The 19,906-nt window shown below is 37.6% G+C and overlaps 1 protein-coding gene and 1 pseudogene across 1 annotated transcript in view; one reads left to right on the forward strand and one right to left on the reverse strand.

Moving 5' to 3' along the window:
- Positions 1 to 19,906, reverse strand: part of UBXN7 (UBX domain protein 7) — a 58,984-nt gene that overhangs the window by 23,205 nt on the left and 15,873 nt on the right. The window contains exons 2-4 of the mRNA XM_045850903.1: positions 17,964 to 18,111; positions 13,737 to 13,804; positions 2,729 to 2,794 (exon numbers count right to left, since the gene is read on the reverse strand). Coding sequence (XP_045706859.1) covers positions 2,729 to 2,794; positions 13,737 to 13,804; positions 17,964 to 18,111 — 282 coding nt within the window. The remainder of the gene's footprint in view (positions 1 to 2,728; positions 2,795 to 13,736; positions 13,805 to 17,963; positions 18,112 to 19,906) is intronic.
- On the forward strand, positions 19,442 to 19,657 carry LOC123827660 (annotated as a pseudogene).

The following is a 19,906-nucleotide window of genomic DNA, read 5'->3' on the forward strand; positions in this document are numbered from 1 at the left end:
GTGGTGTTTTTCTTTTATTTTTCAATTACCTTACAACAACCATTTTCATTGTGGTCTTTAATTGACAGATAACAGGGTCTTGAGGCAAATCAGTTTTTTATTTGATGATAGTATTTAAGTGCCCATTCAAAAGCTGATTAAGTTTGTAAATTACCTGATTTTTATATTATCTCCATCTCTTTTATTCTTCTATCAACAAGTAGGTTAAAATTTGGAACAGCTCAGCTCTGGGGGAATTAATAACAATCACAAACTGAATTCATAATTTTACTTTAAGTATATTTTATTGATTATGCTATTACAGTTTTCCCAGTTTTTCCCTTTACCCCCCCTCACCCCCCAAACCTCCAGCATTACCCTCCTTAGTTCATGTTCATGGGTTGTATATATAAGTTCTTTGAGTTCTATTTCCTATACCATTTTTTGTCTCTCTCCACCTATTTAATGCCTATCTACCAATTATGCTGCTTCTTCCCTGTACCTTTTAACCCCTACTCCTCCCTTTCCCCTCCCCACTGAAAACCCTGCATGTAATATCCATTTCTCTGATTCTGTTCCTATTCTAGTTGTTTGCTTACTTTTTGTTTTTGTTTTTCTCTTTCCTTTTTTAGGTTCAGTTGTTGATAGTTGTGAGTTTGTTGTCATTTTACTGTTTATACTTTTCATCTTCCTTTTCTTACATAAGTCCCTTTAACATTCCATATAATAAGGGCTTGGTGATAATGAACTCTTTGAACTTGACCTTATCTGGGAAGCATTTTATCTGCCCTCCCATTCTAAATGATAGCTTTGCTGGATAGAGGAATCTTGGATGTAGGTCCCCGTCTTTCATGAATACTTGGAATACTTCTTTTCAGCCCCTTCTTGCCTGTAAGATTTAAGTCAACTGATAACCTTATGGAAACTCCTTTGTAGGTAACACTTTCCTTTCTGCTTGCTGCTTTTAAGATTCTCTGTCTTTAATCTTGGGTAATTAATGATGATGTGCCTTGGTGTGTTCCTCTTTGGGTCCAACTCTTTGTGACTCTCTGGGCTTCCTAGAAGTCTATTTCCTTCACCAGACTGCGGAAATTTTCCTTTATTATTTGTTCAAATAAGTTTTCAATTTCTTGCTGTTGTTCTTCTCCTTCTGGCACCCCTATAATTCAGATATTAGAACACTTCAAGTTGTCAAAGAGGTTCATAAGCCTCTCTTCACTTTTTTGAATTCTTGTTTCTTCATTCTGTTCTGGTTGGATGTTTATTTTTTCCTTTTGTTCCAAACCGTTGATTTGAGTCCTGGTTTCTTTCCCATCACCATTGGTTCCCCAAATACTATGCTTTATTTCATTTTGGGTATCTTTCATTTGTTCTTTCATTTTGTGACCAAGCTCAATCAATTTTGTGAACATTTTGATTACCAGGGCTTTGAACTCTCCACCAGATAGGTTGGCTATCTCCTCCTTGCTTAGCTCTTTCTGTGGTTTTGTTCTGTTCTTTCATTTGGGCCATATTTCTTTGTCTTAGCACACCTGTTCAGTTGTAAGGGGGCGGGGCCTTAGGTATTCACCAGGGCAGGGCAACCTTCCTTACTGAGCTGCAGAGCTGCCTGTGGGGGAGGGGTCAGAGGGGGAACAATGCAGCTCGCCTGCTCGTCTCTAGTGCACTTTCCAACGGACTCCCATGTGAGACTGGGAGTTTCTCACCAGTAATTCCACTGTAATTCCAGAGTCAACTGTGTGTTTCAGTTTCTCCTTAAGTGAGCCACACCCATGGGGTTCGCTGCCTCACTGGGGATTCTTTCAGTGAGCCCCATCCGCATCCTTGTTGTGGTTTCTCTCTACATCTACCGCCTTATTGGTTTGGTTATGTTTGACTGTTTCTTTAATTCGATGGTTGTTGAGTTCCATACAATTTGCTTTTCTGGCACTTCTGGTTGTTTACTGATTTTAGATTGGTTGTTATCCTCCTTCTGGTTGTATAAGGAAGTGAAGGGTTTCTACCTATGCCTCTATCTTGGCTGGAACTCTAATAATTTTACTTTTTAAAAAAATTTTATTTAGCTCTAGCTGGTGTGGCTCAGTGGACTGAGTGCCAGCCTGTGAACCAAAGGGTTGCAGGTTTGATTCTCAGTCATGGCACATGCCTGGGTTGAGGGACAGATCCCCATAAGGGGGTACGCAAGAGGCAACCACACATTGATGTTTCTCTCCTTTCTCCCTTCCTTCCCCTCTCTCTAAAAAGAAATAAAATATTTCTTTAAATGTACTGATTGATTTTAGGGAGGGGGAGTGAGGTGGAGGGGGGGGGAAGAATGAGAGATAGGGGTGGAGAGAGAGAGAAACATTGATTTGTTGCTCTACCCACCCATGTACTCATTGGTTGCCTCCTGTATGTACCCTGACCAGGAACTGAGCCCACAAACTTGCCATACCAAGGCACCACTCTAACCAACTGAGCAACCTGGCCAGGGCATAATTTTACTTTTTCAATTAAGGTGAGTCCTCAAAGTAATTAGACATCATATTAATAATCATTTCTTTTTAAGACAAAGTATATGAAACAAACTAAGATCTTGACCTATAGGAAAGTTATGAGTGCTTTTCCACCTTGTGCTTTTATACGTGGGAGGAAAGGAGAAGACAGAGAGAGGAGAGAGACAGAGAGAGAGAGAGATGGGGGGGTGGGGGAGAGAGAGAGAGAAACAGAAAAAGACATATAGAGGATAAACTAATCTATAGATACCTACTTGTTTCAGTTTGAAAATCCCGGAAACCATCAAATATTGAACGTGCAGGCCGCCGTCTTTTAGGAGCTTTAAAGGGAAAAACAGAATTGATACAAAAATTTAAACATTAGTTTTGGAACAATTCTAAAAACTTCCTTATCTATAGTAATTCTTGTTTTGAAACACTCATAGATTCATAATGGTCGTTTCCTTCAAAAAATAAAGTATTTCAAAACCTTCAAGCCATTCATACATAATTAACTCAACCATCTTCAGTCCAACCATTTTGTTTTACAAATGAGAAAATTAAAGCCCAGTTAAGGTGACTTGACGAAACCTGTGTAAGACAGGAAGAAAGAAGATTTTTAAAGATGACTCCCAAAGGAGATAAAGCTACAAATGTTTCCAATATCTAATTCAGGTTAGCCTACAGAAGCGATTTTCAACCAGTGTGCCACAAGAATTTTGAAAACATGCAATACCTGACTATTTAGTCAGGGGCACTGACCTCCCTTAGACTGTCAAATAAAAAATCACAACAGCCAACACAACAATAGCCATCCTGTGGGAGTGAATCAAAATTATACCAATTTTTTTGTCAGCTCAGCAAAACATATTTTTTGGTGTGCCACAGTCTCAATTGTTTACATGTGCCAGAAGGTGCAAAAGGTTGAAAATCACTGGCCTAAGGGATCTGACTACCCTTTGGTATAATGCTTTATAACTGAGTTCCAAACCATACTTATAAACTACTTTTTAGTAAATGGATAACATGTAAAATTGTAAATACTAAAATACATTTTTAATTTTGGAAGAAAAAACTATTCCAGGTACATAATGTTTAGTAACAGAAAAGTGAATAGAACCAAGGTCTTTTGATACCCCTGTACTGTCTCTATTACCCAATCCTGAAGTATTTTACAGATGAAGTCTAAAAAGCAATAGTTAAAATGTTATTTTCCTGTTTGTATGTGTTCTCATAAAAAAACTTGCCAGATCATTTATATATATTACAATAAATAAGAACATTTAATGACTCCCACTATGGGTAACAGTCATTAAGTTGGCTTACTGCATTCTTGGCTAACATGTAACCAGAACAATACTCCATGTTAATAAATGATGATTACTAGTAAAATTAGATAGAAGGTATAAAAGTCCCTGACCCCACATCAAAGCATCTATGCCAACAGCCTGCATTTGTTATTATATAGGATAATTCTTTCTGTCCAAGAACTATTAAGAGAAAAAAAATGCAGAAAGAACCACATGTAAAAAATCTCATTTTTATTTGAAGCATTATCTGGCCTTATATCATTTATGCACATACTTATATAAGTATTTATATTAAAAAAGCATAATATCCGTAGCAAAATGATTTGGTTAAAAGAAACTTCCATGTTTTAGTTCTGATTTTTTAAACTTTAATCGATTTTTGGTTGTACTGAATTTATTTAAATTGAAAGTTTTAGAAATTTAAATACTCCATCATTTCCCCCTTCTTCCATTTCTTTATAAAGAATCGAGGAATGCTATTCTTTTCAATCCTGGAACTATTTTTAATCAAGAGGTCCTATTTCAAATGTATGTTTCTAGCAGGAATAATACAGTCTTTCAAGAATGTCTTCTTAAAACTCATTATCAGATACTTTTCAACCATAATAATTAAAGAAGTAAGAGTATGTTAGGGTAAAACAGAATAATTACCTAAGACAGCATGTTATTATTGGGCACGTAGTTTTCATCCACTTTTAAATCGCCAACAGCCTGTTCCCCTCCTGCTCTCCCTTTCTCCCCCAACCCATCCACCCTCAATTTAGCCCTTCTATATCAGACACTTGATCTCCTAGCTCTCTCTAGGAGGGATTCTCACTAGTTCCTCTTATTGCTGGCCTTCTACCCAACCCCTTTTATTTCATGGGCTCAATAACCTATTCCCAACTGTTTCCTCTTTATTTATCCTACGTCTTCGAGAACCTCTCCAGAGCACAACACCTCTGACCCTAGAACCATTATTACTTCTGCCTATCTCTTCAGTATGTGGTTTCCTGACTCTTCCAGACCATCTGCTATAAACCAAACATCAGTCCTCTGTACTCTCACTCTGTTGCCTACATAATAGGAGTGCTGGTCACTAAGGCTAAAGAGGCTAACCTACAAAGAGCTAAAAGGAGCTTCATAGTTAGGAGAGTAGGGCCGGTGGAGAAAAAAATTTAGTGGGAAGAGTGACATTTTCACAAATCTGTTAACATCTGGCTTAAGAGAATATATCTGGATTTTCAGATGTGCTTCTGCATTCTGTTCTGCCATCTGCTGCTATTCCTTTAGTTCATATATATGAAGAAAATTAAAATTCAATTTTGTATAGATACATAGTTGTAAAAAGGAGTATTATAATAGTATTTTAAGATAATTGTAAATATTCTCCTCTGATACTACAGCAAAAATCAACCAGTGGAAGTTTCTTAAAGACTAGTTGAAATGTGGAATCTAAAATCCTATCAATGAACTTTTCATATGCTGCTCCATTAAAATCTATAGGTCTATGTGGTAGGCAGTCTCTAACATGGACCCCAATAATCCCTATCTTTCAAAATTCATAACTGCGTTTGAATAACTTGAGAATGAGCAGGTTCAAACAGAATGTGGCAGAGGTGACAGGCCTGGATGGTATGTCACTTCCAATGAGATTTAAAAAGATGGCAGCGCCCTGGCTGGTGTGGCTCAGTGGATTGAGCACTGGCCTGTGAACCAAAGGGTCACTGGTTCAATTCCCAGTCAGGGCACATGCCTGGGTTGTAGGCCAGGTCCTCGGTACAAGGGGAGGGCAAGGTGGGCTCGTGAGAGGCAACCACACATTGAAAAAAACAAAACAAAACAGAAGATGATGGCTTGCATCTTGGGAGGTCCCCTCTGGCCCTCTCATTTGCTCTATGGTAAGGACCAGATGTCTCCAACCAACAGTAGCATGAGAAGGCTCAGAAAGAGAGATCCTCCTCTATTCAAGCTATGTAAGATGATTGTAGCCCTGGATGATAGATACCTTGACTACACCCTTGTGAGAGACCTTAACCAAAGACCCTGGCTAAGCCACACCTAAATTCCTGATCCACAGAAACTGAGAAATAACAAATGTCTGGTGTTTCAGAACACTCAATTTTGGAGCAATTTGTTACAAAACAATACATATCTAATCTCTCTGTGCAATCCACCATACGATATGAATAGATCTTTTACCCAGGTACAATTCTGTAATATTGTGCATTGGCCTTTTGAAAATATTTGTTCAATGAGTTATGCATACATTCCAAATATTGACCATTTCATCACACAATCTTTTAAAAATCACCATCTGTTAATGTCACCAATAATACTGTGAAAAAGTCTTTAAGTAGCGACATGTCATCAAGCTCACAATCGTATATATAAACTTTCCAATATTCCAATTTCTGCCTAAAAGATTTTTTTAAAAAAATCACTGGTAACAAATAGTATCAGTTGTTTGCCTTGAAACAGTAACAGGTTTTGTTCATTTTCAAAAAAATGTCTGCCACCCAGACCCATGTAGCTCAGTTGGTTGGCCATCGTTCCGAAAAGCAAAAGGTCGTGGGTTCAATTCTCAGTCAGGGCACATGCCTGAGTTGTGGCTTTGGTCCCCAATTGGGGTGCATATGAGAGGCAACTGGTTGATGTCTCTTTCTTACACTGATGTTTCGATGTTTCTCTCCCTCTCTTTCTCCTTTCCCTTTCCCCCTCTCTAAAAATAAACAAACAAATGTTTTTAAAAAGTCTGCCAAATGCCTAGATCTAAATAACTATAAGCCTGTCTGAAAGAAAATATAAACAAATGGGACTATAAAAGACTAAGAAAGTTTTGCATAGCAAATGAAATCACCAATAAACAAAAAAGACAATCTACTGAATGGGAGAAGATATTCGCCAGTGATACACCTGTTAAGGGGTTAATGCCCAAATTTTATAAAGAACTCATACAACTGAACACCAAAATAAAAAAGAGACAACTCAATTAAAAAATGGGCAGGACCTATGAATAGACACTTCTCCAAAGAGGGCATACAGATGGCCAACAGACATATTAAAATAGGCTAAATATTATTAATCATAAAAAAACACGCATATTAAAACCACAATGTATTACCTCACAACCTGTGAGAATGGCTATTTAACAATATATCCACAGTCCTGGCTAGTGTGAATCAGTGGGTTGGGCGCCTGCCTGAAATCTGAAAGGTTACTGGTTTGATTCCCAGTCAAGGTACATGTCTGGGTTGTAAGCCAGGTCCACAGCTGAGGGACGGGGCGGGGGGCATGTGAGAGGCAACCAATCAATGTTTCTCTAGCACATAGATGTTTCTCTCCCTCTCTTTCTCCATCCTTTACTTTCTCTCTCTAAAAAATAAGTAAAATCTTAAAAAAATAAAATAAATCTACACACAGCAAGTACTGGTGAGGATGTAGAGAAAAGGGACCCCTCGTGTACACTTGATCGGAATGCAGATTGGGGTAGCCACTATGGAAAACAGTATGGAGGCTCCTCAAAATTTTAAAAATGCAACTCACTTATTACCCAGCAATTCTATTTCTGTGTATGCATCTGAAGAAACCCAACACACTAATTCAAAAGAATATATGTGCCCCTGTGTTCATTAGTGTTATTTACAATAGCCAAGCTATGGAGGCAATCTGAATGACCATTAACAGCCAAGTGGATTAAAAAGCTTGGCACACACGTATGTACACACACACACACACACACACACACACACACACACAGGAATATTACTCAGCCATAAAAAAAGAACGAAACCTTACCATCTGAGGGGACTTCCGGCAAGATGGAGGCATAGGTGGATGCACCGTACCTCCACACACAACCAAGATTAGAACAACAACAATTTAGAGGCAGAATAACACCCAGAACTGACAGAGAATTTATCTGAATGGAAGTCGGACAGCCAGGAAGTTGAAGTAGACCCGTTCATCTAGACCAGTAGGAGGGGAGGAGACAAGGAGCAGCTGGGCGCGGGTTGTGAGCTCGGAGAACAGGGAGAAATGGGCGTGTAGGCAACCGGAGCACGTAAGTCATCCAGGGCGCGCAAGATCGCTGCGGGTGGCTCGCAAGATCACAGCGTGTGGACCCTGAGTACACAAGCAGCAACTGGCGGACCCAGTGAGGCTGCAATTGTGAACCAGGGCAGAGCCTGCAACCCAGGATCCCAGGGAAGGGTCTGTGATCCCAGGAGAAGGGAGCTATCGCCATTGTTCCCTCCCACCCCGCCCCCACCCCCACATACAACGTCACAATCTAGTGACTGGGGTGCCCAGCCCCGGTGAACACCTAAGGCTCTGCCTCTCACCGTAACAGGAGCGACATGTCTCAAACAGAAAAACAGATCAATGCCCCAGGGCTCATCCTTTTGAGCGACCAAGAGATTGCCAATCTATCAGATGCACAGTTCAAAACACTGGTGATCAGGAAGCTCACAGAATTGGTTGATTTTGGGTGCAAATTAGATGAGAAAATGCAGGTTACCATAAAAGAGATGAAGGAAGATGCACAGAGAACCAATAGGGATGGGAAGGAAACTGGGACTCAAAACAATAGAGTGGACCAGAAGGAAGAAAAAAGCAAACAAGAAAAAATGAAGAAATAAGAATTCAAAAAACCGAGGAGAAGCTTAGGAACCTCCAGGACATCTTTAAACGTTCCAACATCCGAATTATAGGGGTACCAGAAGGGGAAGAGGAAAAGCAACAGATTGAGCACGTATTTGAACAAATAATAAAGGAGAACTTCCCCAGTCTGGCAAAGGAAATAGACTTCCAGGAAGTCCAGGAAGCTCAGAGAGTCCTAAAGAAGTTGGACCCAAGGAGGAACACACCAAGGCACATCATAATTACATTAGCCAAGGTAAAAATGAAGGAGAGAATCCTAGAAGCAGCAAGAGATAAGGGGACAGTAACCTACAAAGGAGTTCCCATCAGACTGTCAGCTGATTTCTCCAAAGAGACCTTACAGGCAAGAAGGGGCTGGAAAGAAATATTCCAAGTCGTGAAAGACAAGGACCTACATCCCAGATTGCTCTATCCAGCAAAGCTTTCATTTAGAATGGAAGGGCAGATCAAGTGCTTTTCAGATAAGGTCAAGTTAAAGGAGTTCATCATCACCAAGCCCTTATTATATGAAATGTAAAGGGACTTATGTAAGAAAAGAAGATAAAGAAAAAACATGTATAGTAAAAGGACAGCAAACTCACAATTATTAACAATCACACCTAGAGCAAAACCAAAAGAAACTAAGCAAACAACTAGAACAGGAACAAAACCAAAGAAATGGAGATCACATGGAGGGTTATCAACAGGGGAGTGGGAGGAGGAGAGAGGGGGAAAAGGTACAGAGAATAAGTAGCATAGATTGTAGGCTGAAAATAAATAGGGGGAGGGTAAGAATAGTATGGGAAATATAGAAGCTAAAGAACTTGTAAGTATGACACATGGACATGACTAAAGGGGGGGATATGGGTGGGAGAGGGTGTACAGGGTGGAGGGGAGTGAAGGGGGGATTATGGGACAACTGTAATAGCATAATCAATAAAATATATAAAAAAAAAAACCTTACCATTTGAGACTGCACAGATGGATTTAGAGGGTATCATGCTAAGTGAAGTAAGTCAGAGAAAGACAAATACCATCTAATTTTACTTATGTGTGGTAACTAAGGAACAAAATAAATGAACAAACAACATTCAAATAGATATACAGACAGAAAACAGACTGATGGTTGCCAGAGGAAAGGAAATTTGGATAACTGGGTGAAAACGGTCAAGGGATTAAGAAGTACAAACTGGTAATTACAAAATAGTCACAGAAACAAAAAGTCCAACATAGGGTATAATTCAATAATACTGTAACACCTATATATGTGGTGTCAGGTGGGCACTGGAAATATTGGGAGGAACACTTTATAAAGTATATGATTATCTAACCACTATGCTGTACACCTGAAACTAATACATAATACTGACTGTAAACTGTAACTGATAAATAAAATTCAAAATAAAAGAATGGAATAAATTTAAAATATATATAGCTTGTCAGCAATTTAGCGTATAAAAATAATGTTCCATTAAAAAAAGCAGCTAATTTAGCTTGCAACTCAAACTACTGTTTAAGAACTTTTCCTTAACCTTTGACAGGTAGTTCAGTTGGTTAGCGCATCATCTTAACATGCTAAGGTTGCAGGTTTGATCCCTGGTCAGGGCACATACAAGAATCAACCAACGAATGCATAAATAAGTGGAACAACAAATCAATGCTTCTCTACATCTATCTCTCTAAAATCAATCAATCAATCAATCAATCAATCAAGGATTTTAAAGAACCTTTCCTTGGACTTCTGGCCAAGATGGAGGCGTAGGTAGATACTCTTTGCTTCCTCGCATAACCAAAACAAGAACAACAAATTTAAATACAAAAAGTAACCAGAACTGCATGAAAATCAAACTGTATCAAAGTCCAACCACCAAGGAGTTAAACCAAGAAACATTCATCCAGACTGGTAGGAGGGGCGAAGGTAAGGCAGCCAGGCCATAGAGGACACGTGGCATGGTGATAGAACAGGCAGGTGAGGTGGCACCTGGCGTACTGGGGCAGCGGGGTGGGGGGGGGCAGGGAGGGGGAGTTGCACATGTGTTTGGATAAACCAGGAGGAACAACTGGGGAGTGTGACAGACTGTGCAACCCAGGGTTCCAGTGTAAGAAACTATAGCCTCAGAACCTCTGGCTGTAAAAACCTATGGGGTTTATGGTGGCAGAAGAAACTCCCAGACTCACAGGAAAGTTTTTGGAGAGACCCACAGGGTCCTAGAACCATACACAAAACCACCTACATGGAAATCGGCACCAAAAGGGCCCAATTTGCTTGTGGGTAGCAGGGGAAGTGACTGAAAGCCAGCCAACAGCTGAGCAAGCAGCACTGTTCCCTCTCTGACCCCTCCCCCACAGACAGTGCCACAATGCAGCATCGGTTGCCCCATCCTGGTGAATACCTAAGGCTCTGCCCCTTATACCTAACAGGTGTACCAAGACAAAAAAAATATAGCCCAAATAAAAGAACAGATCAAAACTCCAGGAAAAAAAAAAAGTAACTGACAACAAGATAGCCAACCTATCAGATGTGGAGTTCAAAACACTGGTAATCAGGATGCTCACAGAACTGGTTGAGTACTGATGCAATATAGAGAAAGAAGTGACGGCTATGAAAAAGTGAAATAAAGAAAAATATATAGGGAACCAACAGTGAAGAGAAGGAAACCAGGACTCACATCAACGATTTGGACTAGAAGGAAGAAATAAACATTCAACTAGAACAGAATGAAGAAACAAGAATGCAAACAAATGAGGTGAGGCTTAGGAAGCTCCAGAACATCTTTAAATGTTCCAGTATCCGCATCATGGGGGTACCAGAAGGAGAAGAACAGCAAGAAATTGAAAACTTATTTGAAAAAATAATGAAGGAAAACTTCCCCAATCTGGCAAAGGAAATAGAATTCCAGGAAGTCCAGCAACCCCCAAAGAAGTTGGACCCAAGAAGGAACACACCAAGCCATACCATAAGTAAGTTACTCAAGATTAAAGATCAGAAGAGAATCTTAAAAGCAGCAAGAGGAAAGGAAAGAGTTAGCTACAAAGGAGTGCCTGTAAGGCTATCAGCTGATTTTTCAAAAGAAATCTTACAGGCAAGAAGGGGCTAGAAGGAAGTATTCCAAGTCATGAAAGGCAAGGACCTACATCCCAGATTGCTCTATCCAGCAAAGCTATCAATTAGATAGCTTTATCATTTGATGGGCAGATGAAGTGCTTCCCAGATAAGGTCAAGTTCAAGGAGTTCATTATCACCAAGTCTTTATTATATGAAATGTTAAAGGAACTTATCTAAGAAATAGAAGATCAAAAACTATGTACAATAAAATGACAACAAACTCACAACTATCAACAACTGAACCTAAAAAAAAATAAAAAAAAGAAAAACAACAAAAACAAAAAGTAAGCAAACAACTAGAACAGGAACAGAATCAGAAAAATGGGCATCACATGGAGAGTTTTCAGTGGGGAAGGGGAGGGGAAGAATAGGGGGAAAAGGTACAGGGAATAAGAAGCATAATCGGTAGGCATAAAATAGATGGGGAGAGGTTAAGAATGGTATAGGAAACAAATCAAAAAACTTATATGTACAACCATGGACATGAAAGTGAGGGGTGGGGAATGCAGGAGGGTTGGGGATGTAGGGCAGAGGGAGGATAAAGGGGGAAAAATTGAGAAAACTGTAATAGCATAATCAATAAAATACTTTTAAAAAATCACACTTTAAATTAAAACTGTCCTAAAAAGAAAGAGTTCTCTAAAAACCTCTCTTAGGTTATAATAAGTCTAATAATGACAGTTCAGACTAACTTCCTAACTGTATAAAGTCATTCTCATCCTCCTAATGTATATCAAACAAAAGGTAAGATGAGGATAGTGGGAGTTCAAATGGGAACTCTTGTGTTTTTGTTCAACAGTAAAACAGCACAGAATCTATTTCATGTAGTCTTCTCCACTCAAAGATCCTGCCTTCTTCCTTGCAATAAAGAAAACATAAATCTTACAAGGATATTACTCCACAGCTCTAAAAATATTTGTAACATTTATATTTAAAAAAATTATTTGCTTTATTACTTCTAGTGTATTAACATAATAACTGGCTGAATCAAACAATACAGAAAGCACATGTTATACTTCAATATTCAGATCTTACAGTTTTCTTCCTTCTATATCTATGTCTGAATCTAAATGGTATATTCTTTTATTTCTTGCTACAGTAAAACCCAAAGCTAAAGATCAACCTTAAAAAAATACTCTCAATTAAGGTGCTTTTTCAAATCAAAAGATATCATTTATATAAAACTAACAAACAAAATAGAAACAGGCTCATAGATACAGAGAACAGACTGACAGCTGTCAGAGAAAGGGGGTGGGGGCTGTGTGAAAAAAAGTAAAGGGATTAAGGAAAAAAAAAAAAAAACCCCTCATAGACCTAGACAACAGTATGGTGATTACCAGAGGGAAAGTGGGGTGGGCAGAGGTAGGAAAGGGTAAAGGGGGGATAGAGGTGGAAGGATACTTGACTTGGGGTGATAAACGCACAATATACAGATGATGTATTATAGAACTGTACCCCTGAAACCTGTATTATTTTATTAAACAATGTCACCAATAAATTCAATTTAAAAAGGATATGGTTTATATAATTTTCTTCATCTCTCTTACAAATTATTTGTTCTCCTTTAGTCTAGTTTATCAGTAAAACTTTTTATAGGCCTATTGCCCTGCACTACTGTTCTCAATATGTAGAATGTACATTTCTATGCATTTGTCTGTCCAACTAGATTACTTTGTCTTATACTTTTACATATACCTATTAATATCTAAAATACTTGGCTCACAAAAAGTGTTTATTAAACTAAAATGATAAATCTTCTTTAACTATGATTATACATCCTATTTTTACCATCTTCTCTACACACCCAGACTGTTATCACATTTTTTTTGCATGGATTAGGTATCACTTTCTCCTTTCATCAAAATAGGAAAACCATGTCTAGAAATTAAGAAATAGTGAAAGTAACACATATCACAACACTAAGAATATGGCAGTCAGGTAGGTATCCAGAACATAAAAATAACTGGAATCTTTTCTCTAGTGATAGAATGATTGGTTTCCATTCCAAGGAAGAGGTTTCAAATTTTCCTCCCTTTGGCCTTCTGCAGCAAATACCAACTTTTTAGTCTGGTTAACTCCTTGGAACAATTGATTGTGCAACTTTCCTGAGAAGAGTACACAAGGTAAGAATTGACTATACACTTGGAGTAACAATCTAAGCAAGCCTTCATATCTCTTGATAGTTTCATTAAAATCCTAAAGGTAAAAACAAAGTCAAATAAAGCTAAGGAAAAAAGGAGAACTTACCACCAAACAAAGGTTCTGGTTCCACCAATATTTCCTGCTTTTGAGGAATTGGGGCACGGACTTCTTCTCTATTCAAAAAAAGTGGGAAAATACCAAAATGAAAGGTGTTTTTTGCTACCTGTTCTTTCTGTAACTATTGTGAGTGCATTCAAATTAATAAGTAATGAACACACTAGACTTAACTTTCAGGAACCACAGTGATGAATAATGCTTCCATATAGAGATCAATTGGAATTAAAGTACACAGTAATTCAAATGATTTATAAAGAGAACAAAATATTTCTCCTTCCCAGTCAAGTTCCCTGCCTTAAATTCTTAAAAAAAAAAAAGGGGGGGGGCACTAATTAAAAAAATATATCAGGCCTTGACTGAACTGTCATCCTAATACAACAAGGTTGTGGATTCCATTCCCCCTCAGGATACATGCAAGAATCAACCAATGGCCCCAACTGGTGTGGCCCAGTTGGTTGGGTATCATTGTGAAAACACAAAGGTCACTGGTTCGATTCCCAGTCAGAGCACATGCCTCAGTTGTAGGTTTGGTTCCCAGTTGAGGAACATATAAAAGGCAGTCAATTGATGTTTCTCTCTCCCATCAATGTTTCTCTCCCTCTCTTCCCCCCTAAAATAAAATAAAATAATAAAAATAAAAAAGAACCACTAATTAAAACATATATAAATAGAACCAATCGATGTTTATTTCTCTCCCCCTCTAAAAATCAATAAAAATACTCTTAAATAAAAAATTTAAAACTCAAGCCAAAAATTAATTGAAAATATTGGCTTAATAAAAGCACTTTTACTACCACATCAAACAAATAATTACACAGATATATTAAAATAAGCTTAACGAAACATAAAGTGAATTTTATTCCAGTTATGAAGATGGCTAAATAGGCATTACCCTGGATTATTTATTCAATAGACCCTACTATACAGAAAAGAAAAAATAATACTCAATTTTTAAAAATTTATTTTTAAAGAGAGGGTAAGAGAGGGAGAAAGAGTGGGAGAGAAACATTGATTGGTTACTTCTTGCACGCTCCCAACCTGGGACCTGGCCTGCAACCCAGGAATGTGTCCTGGCTGGGAATCAAACCTGTGACCTTTCTCTTTGCAGGATGATGCCCAACCTACTGAGCCACACCAGTCAGGGCAATTACTCATCTTTTAAAAGCCTATAAACTCTTCAAAGTTTATATCTAGAGAGTTTACTAATAACCCATGTCTTCCAGTAAAAAAACAAAAAACAAAAAAAACCCTCATTTCAATATACTGTAAAAATGGTATAATATTTTACCTTATTTTACAGTTTTAACTTAAATATTAAATTCTGCTAATTAATAGCAAATAATAGGTTCCAAATTTATTATCTTCCTGCTTATAATGTTAATTTAAGTTAGGTCCCATGTTTTTCTTTCAGGTGTTTCTAATAGTAGTAACTGAACTTAAGGCACTGTTTTTTGATATCTAAGAGTCAAAACTCCAAAATATACTTTATGAAATAAAGTATCAACACTCATTTGTCAACAAGAACATCCAGCAATCAAATAACCAGACAAAGAAATATACAATAAGACAAATGACTGAAGAATAAAAAATAATTCAAAATTGCCCTGGCTGGTATGGCTCAGTGGATTGAGTACCAGCCTGTGAACCAAAGGGCCACTGGTTCAATTCCCAGTCAGCGCACATGCCTGGGTTGCAGGCTAGGTCCTCAGGGGGACCTAGGGGGCGTGTGAGAGGCAACCACACACTGATGTTTCTTTCCCTCTCTTTCTCCTTTCCTTCCCCGCTGTCTAAAAATAAAATAAAATCTTTTAAAAAATTCAAAATTATACTAAGTACTCTTTCCCACTAGGTATTACTCCAGTCACTGTTTAAACACAGCATTTCAATAATCTGAAGGAATAGACAATGTGTCTATAAGAGGAAGCTCTATTAATTCTCTTTCATCAAAGAAAAACAGGCCATTATCTTAAGAAAACTAAGATTCTAAAAGATATCTTTTACCTAAATAAATCTTTCCATTATTGGTATACCTCACTTTTACATTTATATATAATTATCTCAATCACTAGTAGTCCTATACATAAAGAATTGATTACTACATATTTGAGGGTATCTTTTCCAAGATTTTTAACCACCAACCAAGATGGAAGAACGAAATAGAAACGATGAACTGTAAAGAGTGAAAATTATAGTTTAGAAATTAGGAGCCACTATCAAATGTTAACCAATTAATAATACAAATAATGTAAGTCAAATTATAATGTAATTCAGGCCCTGAGTGGTGTAGCTCAGTTGGTTGACTGTCGTCCCACAAAGAGAAAGGTCATGGGTTTGATTCCTGATCAGGGCACATGGCTGGGTTTCAGGTTCTGTCCCCAGTTGAGGTGAGAACGAGAGGCAACCAATCGATGTTTCTCTCACATTGACATTTCTCTCCCTCTCTTCCCTTTCCCTATCTCTAAAAATAAAAAAATTAAATATTTTTTAAAAATTATAGTAGAATTCAATAAGGAAAGATATTCACATATAAAAACTATTTTTAAACAATTAAAAAACATGTTTTATACAGTGTGGACAGATAGGTTCTCTCAAATCTGCTGTGAATACCTGTTATTCAAGTTTCTGTAAAGTAAATGTTTTCATAATGATTTACATGCTATGTTGATGGAGAATGGGATACATGGCCAGCATTGACAAGAATGAACTTTACAAAATATTAACAATAATCTCTGAAATTCATGCTTCATGTGGAAACAATATTACTATAGAATGTGGAACTATATCAGTAAAAGAGGCGAGAGTGTCCTGAATGTTATTTGGCCTCTTACATCTATGTCTAATTCAGTAAAAATAAAATCCATGTCTTTTGCCTATCCCTATTTAAGGGAATTCCTCTATTTGGTATTTCATGTTAAAAACAATGAATGATAAAGGACTATAAGTATTAAAGTATTATATAAGAATCTTTTAAATACTGGGTTATTTTATGTTTTTAAGGATTTTTACTTATTTTTAGAGAGAGGGGAAGAGAGGGAGGGAGGGAGGTAGAGGGGGAGAGAAACATCAATGTGTGGCTGCCTCCCACCCCCGCGCCCATCTGCCCACCACTGGGGATCTGGCTGGCAACCCAGGTAAGTGCCCCTATTGGGAATCGAACTAGTGACTCCCCAGTTCGCAGGCCGGCACTCAATCCATTGAGCCATACCAGCTGGGGCTAAATTTTGTTTTTTTTTTTAAACAAAAACAATCAATGGTTTTCCTCTGAGTAATGTTCATTTCTTAATATTTTCCAAAGACAGCTGGAACTTTGCCCAAAAGATACTCATTTCAAACTCATTGGTATCAGATATAAAGGGCAAAAAAGAACAAATCTGCTTACCACTTATTATTATTCTCTATATAGTACAATTACATATGCTGAAGGTGCTTCTAATAATTAACTGCATATAACTATTTAAGGTATAAAGGACTAGAATTATTTTTCAAAAATTTTTCATGGCACGGTTGCAAGTTTAATCCCTGGTCAGTACACATACAAGACTCAACAATTAATGAATGCATGAATAAGTAAAACACCTTACTTGATGTTTCTCTCTCTTCCTCTTTCTCTCTAAAATCAACTAAACATTTTTTTCATGATAGTCAAAAATGGGACAATGTAAGAAAAGCTAGCATTGGGAAATCTGATCATTATTGGGCTTCACTTCCCTATCTGCTATTTAATTGCTGTGTACCTTGGGAAAATGACTATGCCTCTCCTTCCTCACCTGTAAAATGTGGATAAGGCCATCCTACAGGGTTCTTTTGAGGATTAAATAACAGACGCGATAGTGCCTTAGTGAATTTCAAGTATGTAAGTGTAAAAATTTCCATTTGACACTTTAGACTTATAATTTTCTTCAAAAACAGAAAATTAACCTGATAAAAATACAACTACTTGATTTAGGCAGGAGGTTGCTCCTAATAAGAAATAATAAATTCAGCCTTGGCTGGTGTGGAGCACTGGCCTGCAAACCAAAGGGTCACTGGTTCCATTCCCAGTCAGGGCACACGCCTGGGTTGCTGGCCAAGTCAGGTCCCCAGTGGGGGGCGTATAAGAACAACTGCATATTGATGTTTCTCCCTCACTTTTCCTGTCTAAAGCAAATAAATAAATAAATAAATAAATAAATAAATAAATATATATATAATTTTTAAGAAAAAATAAATTCATACTCTGTGTGTGGTCTAACAGCGGAGACACTTGCTGAACTGGTACTGGGCTCTTCAGCGATTCCACCACCATCCAAAAACATGGTGACTGCCATCTCCAGATTATTGTTGCAGGCTTCAAGCATATGTTTCCCTACACTTTCACTTGCACCTGAAATATAAAAAAAAAAAAAAGGAAGAAAGAAAAGAAAAATATTTTTAAAAGACACCTTCTTATATTCAGTTCTAATAAGAATACAGAATTCCCAAGCAAATTAATACATTTTCCCTTTAAGAATAAATGACTTTAGGCCCTAGCTAAGTAGCTCAGTTGGTATCATCCTGATATACCAAGGTTGTGGGTTTGATCCTCGGTCAGGGCAGGACAAATACAGAATCAGCCAATGAATGCAAAAACAAGTGAAACAACAAATCAGTGTTTTTCTCTCTTCCTTCCTCTCTCTAAGAAAATCAATTTAACAAACGAATGATTTTTAAAAAACTGTTTAGACTTCTGCACTGTTGCTATAGTGTGAACATATACAAAGCTAGAAAAGTAACAGCTTTAAAGATTTTATTTATTTTTAGAGAGAGGGGAAGGAAAGGAAGGAGAAAGAGGGAGAGAAACATCAGTGTCGTTGCCTCTCATGAGGTGCCTCCCCACACCAGGTACATGAGAGGCCTGCAACCCAGACATGTGCCCTGCTGGAAATCGAAACAGTGACTCTTTGGTTCACAGGCCTGCACTCAATCCACTGAGCCACACCAGCCAGGGTGAAAAGCAGCAGTTTTAAAATAGTAGTCTTCCTTTATAATAAAATGAAAACTAAATAAAGCATTTATTTGACTTCTCTTTAAATGGACTAACTATATATTTGTTAACAAGCAAAAAAAAAGATAAAGAAAAACGAAGACTACATTTTAGAAGTTGGAAATTGTTAGAAACAATGCATTTCATTTCTATTTTTTAAAAAAGTATTTTTCATTAACAGTAGGAGAGAAGTGAGATAGAATATCTTTGTCAAAGATAGAACTGTCAAAACCTCATGAGAAATGTCAATCTTAATCATTAAGAACTGCCCCAATCAACCCTGGCTGGTGTGGCTCAGTGGACTGAGTGTCAGCCTGTGAACCAAAGGGTTGTTGGTTCAATTCCCAGTCAAGGCACATGTGGGCCAGGTCCCAGGTGGGAGGCAGGCAAGAGGCAACCACACATTGATGTTTCTCTCCCTTTCTTTCTCTCTCCCTTCCCCTCTTAAAATAAATAAATAAAATCTATTTTTTTTAAAAAACTGCCCTTATCACATATTTATGCATGTGTAAACCCAGCATAGTTTGTTAGATGCAATATAAATTAGTAAAGCCTTTTAGGAAAACAATTTTCCAGAATGTATCAAGAAACAAAAATACTCATTCCTTTTTTGACCCAGTAATTTGGGCTTCTAGTCAAAGGAAGACTTATTCTTTTCTTATTTAGTCTACAGAGAATAATACACGCATATATCACTTCTCAGCCTTTTGGCTAAGATCAAGTATAGTATCTGTTCTTATCAGTTTAATATCTGATACACCCTCTATCTGAGGACATTATATTAAACGGATTTTTGGAGATGGGAGACAGAATAGGAGCTTACTCCATACTGTGAAATACCAGCTCCATGTGAAATACCAGCACATTGACGTGGTATTTCAGTACTTCTGGGAATGGTGCACTGAAAATAAATAAGTAAAACACACAAAAACATGTCCATATATATATGCAGTATAGCTTCATACTTGATATGAAAAACTGAAAATATAAATGTTCAATAGTAGAATCTGAATTACAGAAGCTACTTGATGGAACACTTTGTGGTCTTTAAAAAGTAGCACGGCTTTCCATTTGGGATGACTCCTTCGTACCTGAATGATGTCCCTTACCATCTACGTCACTGAGGTCTGTTGGTTGTGTTTATGTTTTGCAAGGT

The sequence above is a fragment of the Phyllostomus hastatus genome, unplaced genomic scaffold (assembly GCF_019186645.2).
Source record: "Phyllostomus hastatus isolate PE091 unplaced genomic scaffold, TTU_PhHast_1.1 phas_contig_86, whole genome shotgun sequence".
Classification (NCBI taxonomy): domain Eukaryota; kingdom Metazoa; phylum Chordata; class Mammalia; order Chiroptera; family Phyllostomidae; genus Phyllostomus; species Phyllostomus hastatus.